At 41.3% G+C, this 4706-nt stretch overlaps 1 protein-coding gene across 1 annotated transcript; it reads left to right on the top strand.

The window, feature by feature from the left end:
- Positions 1 to 287: 287 nt before the first annotated feature.
- LOC106534542 (REST corepressor 3) lies at positions 288 to 3939 on the top strand (the record flags this gene model as incomplete). Its single annotated transcript, XM_014031216.1, is given in 4 exon segments — positions 288 to 365; positions 830 to 887; positions 2884 to 3125; positions 3318 to 3939. Coding segments are annotated over 4 exon segments (747 nt in total), but the record flags the coding sequence as incomplete, so codon positions are not given.
- Positions 3940 to 4706: the final 767 nt, after the last annotated feature.

Genomic DNA, 4706 nt, shown 5'->3' with positions numbered 1-4706 from the left:
GTGCCTTTAAAAAAATACTTTTTTTAAGTTAATGTTGGTGATGAACATGAAAATTAGCTGCATGCTCATGTTCAATAGGATCAAATCAGCTGCTCTTGTAGCTCTGGTTAATGCTGTAGAGTCAGCTCTCTGATAAAGGTGTTCTGTGGAGCAGGCACGTAATCCAACTCATCAGGCATTTATTTAGGCAATCGTCATTTATTTTCTGTTGTAAACATCAGACTGACTTCAGTGTGGAAATTCTGGGACTTCAAATCTCGTCAAAGRGTTTTTGTTTTGTTCCTTAGGTCCAAAATGCCAAACAGATGAACAGTGGGCTGAAACACATGTTGGAGTCTGGAATTGAAGATTTCAGACTTGCTGAGGTATAATTAAATACTACTCTCTTRGAATGTATTACTATCTCTTTTGATAAAATCTGAAGTACTCTCTTAGATAAAACAAAAAGGTAAGAAAATTCTAGCTCTAACAAAGCACATGAATTGAATAACAACATACTACATCATGGCATTGTTCAGCAAAAACATGAAGAGATTTGTAACAAAAAATAAACTTGTGTTTTAAAAGTTTGCAAAATCTCTTTTCTAAGCAGTAATTTGAAGTRGTTGTGTTTATTTAGTCTCTAACATCAGTGTGACAGAATTCAGTGGATATTTGTATTTTTTTTTACTTTATTTATTACCATACCTTATGTTTTCTTTATTCAAAGTTACATTTAATTGTGATCATTTCAAGCAGTTTTTTCTTCTGTCTGTAATTTTATTTTATTTTTTTAGCAACAATCAGTTTCTTCTTGAGGTTGATTAAACTCTGCTCTTTAACRTTGTAGTCTAACCAGAAAGTGAACGCTCGCTGGACCACAGACGAGCAACTTTTGGCTGTTCAAGGTGAGCTTCATCATTTTTAGTGACAGCACTTTAAAATGTTTAAAGCTGGAATTCTCCAGACAACAAGGATAAAAAGAGATTCTTAGGAAMCTTTTACCAAACCTTTCTGTGGTAGCCTATTCGGGACAAAGGAAGGATGCATTTTTGGCTTCATCGGAAGAATCTTTAGATTTGGACAGCCTCCATCGCGGTGCTGTGACGCAAGCAGCCAACGAATTTGGCCTTCGGAGGACCCGGCCTCCCGTTTTGGACACAGCCTTTGACTCATCTGTGGTAAATTACAAATGAGAATCACCTGTGATAAATTGTCGTTGCCCGTGTGATCCTTTGACACAATGGTGAAGACAAAGAAGCTGTTTGAGGACATCAGARCTGCTATTACTAGCAAACACAAGACCTTCAAAGTGTGAAAGGCCATCTCCAAAGACCTGGGTATCCCAGTTTCAACAGTGAGCAATGTTATCAAGAAGTTTGTCAAGCATTGAACCATTAAGAATCTCCCTGGACATGGGGGAWAGAGGAGAATTGACAAGAGATATCTTCCAAAATTGTGTGAGTGAGAGAGTGAATGGTGTCTGTCTCGTTTATCTATGTGTGTGACCCTGTGATGGACTTGTGACCTGTCCAGGGTATCCCCCACCCCTCGCACTGTGACAGCTGGATATGGGCACCAGTGACCCTGAAAAGAGGTGAAGCAGTTATGAATGATGGCTGGATAGTGGACAAAACACCACATTAAACGTCCTAAGACTTAAAAACCAACCTGTAACAGTCTGGTGTCATGGTTTCAGCAAGTATCATACGCCGCACACTAAATCAAGCAGAGCTTTATGGGCAAAGGCCAAGGAAGACGCCATTGTTGAAGAAAAGACACAAAAAGGTACAACTTATCTTTGCCAAAGAGTTTCTTGACAAACCACAATCCTGGGAAAATGTTCTGTGGGCAGATGAAACAAAAATCTAGCTTTTTGGCAATGCAAAGCAAAAGTTTGTTTACAGACAGTGCAATGAAGCCTATAAGGAAAAGAACACCAACTGTTATTCCAACATTTAAGGCACACCTAAAACACACTGCTTCCTTGTATATCATCATGGGAAAGTCAAAAGAAATTAGCCAACATACCAGGAAGAGAACTGTGGACCTGCCCAAGTCTGATTCATCCTTTGGGTGCAATTTCCAGATGCATGAAGGTGCCTCGTTTATCTGTACAAACAATTATACACAAGTACTGTATTAACAAGATGGGAATGTCCAGCCRTCATACTGCTCTTGAGATGAACTGTTTGACCATAATGACCTTTGTTACGTTTGGAGGAAAATATGGGAAGCTAACCCCAAACCTGCTGCCAAACTGGTTACAAAGTGGCTCAAGGATAACAAAGTCAAACTTTTGGAGTGGCCATCACAAAGTTCTGATCTCAGTTCTATCGAACATTTATGAGCAAAGCTAAAAAGGCAYGTGCGAGCAAGGCAGCCTACAAACATGGCTCASTTACACCAGTTCTGTCAGGAGGAATGGGTCAAAAGTCTTACCAACTATTGTGAGAAGYTTGTGGAAGGATATCCAAAATGTTTGACCCAAGTCATACAGTTAAGGGCAGTGGTACCAGATAATGAAGTGTATTTAAACGTTTGACTTTGAAGAAACAGGAAAAAAGTACCTTTAAAAATTCTCTGTCTCATTATTCTGGCRTTTAGGGCAAGCCACTGAACCCCATCAGTGCATAAATGTGATCTGAAGCTGATTCTCTGTGGAATGATTTGTTCAGATTAGCTTTGTAGGGAGATCTGTTAGAGTCCTGAATGAATGAATGAATGAATGAATGAATGAATGAATGAATGAATGAATGAATGAGGACACAGGTTGCAGTGTAAGGAGCTTTGAATATCCTGGTTGGATAGAAAGGACTATATAAGTACAGCCCATTTACCATTTTCCTTCTTAAGTTTTTGACATTAAACAAGTGTCTCTTTCCATCTGCTCTATGYACTCAGGAGTCAGGAAGTATGGCAAAGACTTCCAGGCCATCGCCGATGTCATTGGTAACAAGACAGTAGGCCAAGTAAAAAACTTCTTTGTAAATTATCGTCGGCGTTTCAACCTGGAGGAGGTGTTGCAGGAGTGGGAGGCAGAACAGGGAACTCAAGCTCCAAATGGAGACACTGCCTCTGGAGAAGAGGGAAAGAACAGCTCGACCACTCCGTCAGGGAAGAGCACTGATGAAGAGGACGAGGAGGCGAGACCTTTATCTTTCTAAGCTTATAGAACAGGCTGTTTAGTGTTGTACAGCGGTTATATTCTTGAGCATATTAGACAACACCTGCATGCTTCTCATTCCTGCTGGTAGTTTCCAAATTTGTTGTGTTCAAATGATTTTCTCCTTCCAGGAATGAGCTCCACTCACTAGTAACTTRCCTTCTTTCCACAGGGTCAGGTCACCTCCTCAGGTGCATCTCCTGCTGCCTCCTCTTCTTCTTCGGGTCAGATTCCTGTGACGTCCAACTCCTCCTCCCTGCACCAGCCYCCTCCCCTCCTGAGACCCTCTCTGCCAGCCACGCCGTCACTCCACCGCCAGCCCCCACCTCTTCAGCAGCAGGCCCGCTTCCTGCAGCCCCGCCCCACCCTGCAGCAGCCCCCGCCTCTCATTCGTCCCTCCAACCCAATTCCGCCTCGCCTCAACCCCCGGCCCACCCCCGTGAGCCTCGGTGGTAACCCTGGAGGCTCCATGTCCACTCAGCAGCCCTCTGGCCTGGCTGCTCACCAGTCGGACTCAGCCACCTCCTCCTCCAGCCACTGAGTTCTGGTTCTAGAACCACTTTAAAGCTTCTGCACTCACTTAGTTTCAGATTTGACAATTAGATTTTTCAAAAAAACACTAAAGACCAAAAAGTCACAAATTGACACAAAACAACATATTCTTCATGTTTCATTTTGTACTTTGAAAGTGCTGTAATGGGAGAAGTTCGCCTGTTTTTCAGTACATGGTGACCAGATTCTGGGTTTATATTAACAAAACTTACGAATCATTATCAACAAATGGATTGTGTTCCCTTTAGGCATGTGTCGGTGTCAGGTTCTGACATAAGATTGGCCAAAAACCCGTTTCACAGAACTAAAACAAAAGTTGATAATTGAACCTCATGATTTCTCTACTTCATTTAAAAAAACAAACATGCAGTTATATAAAAAAATAAAAATATGAAGGTCCTCTGGATGGTTCTTCTTTAGTGAAACGTTTCGTTCCTCCAAGAGACTTCTTCAGTCTGATGAGTTTCAGGTGAACTCAGCCTTATAAGCTCCGCCTCCTCCACATGGACAAACAGGTTAGTCACATGCAAAAGAAGACCATCGACTAACAATAGGCTTGATTGGCTCTATTGTTCATAGATAATCAAGCCTATTGTTAGTCGATGGCCCTCTTTTGTCTGTGACTAACCTGTTTGTCCATGTGGAGGCGGAGCTTATAAGGCTGAGTTCACCTGAAACTCTCAGATTGAGGAAGTCTCTTGGAGGAGAGACGAAACGTTTCACTAAGTAAGAACCATCCAGAGGACCTACTTTGTKTTTCTACCTGGATTACTGAGATGCATCAGGACAAACATGCAGCTACTACGTTTTCTGCCTAAATTTTAGCACGTTGCTTAGCTTAGCTGTTATGTATAAAAGTAAAATATTATTAAATGTAATATTTTTAGTGATTTTATTTGCACAAGTAGAAACAAAATAACAAAAGCCAAGTAAACATGTTGACAGTAACTGTCAGATCTTTCCTAAACTCCAGCAATTTCAAACCAATTTGTGAACAAATTTGTTTTAC

Source organism: Austrofundulus limnaeus, unplaced genomic scaffold (assembly GCF_001266775.1).
Source record: "Austrofundulus limnaeus strain Quisiro unplaced genomic scaffold, Austrofundulus_limnaeus-1.0 Scaffold1203, whole genome shotgun sequence".
Taxonomy (NCBI): Eukaryota; Metazoa; Chordata; class Actinopteri; order Cyprinodontiformes; family Rivulidae; genus Austrofundulus; species Austrofundulus limnaeus.
The sequence above is the reverse complement of the archived record's forward strand: the minus strand, read 5'-3'. Positions and strand labels throughout refer to the sequence as shown.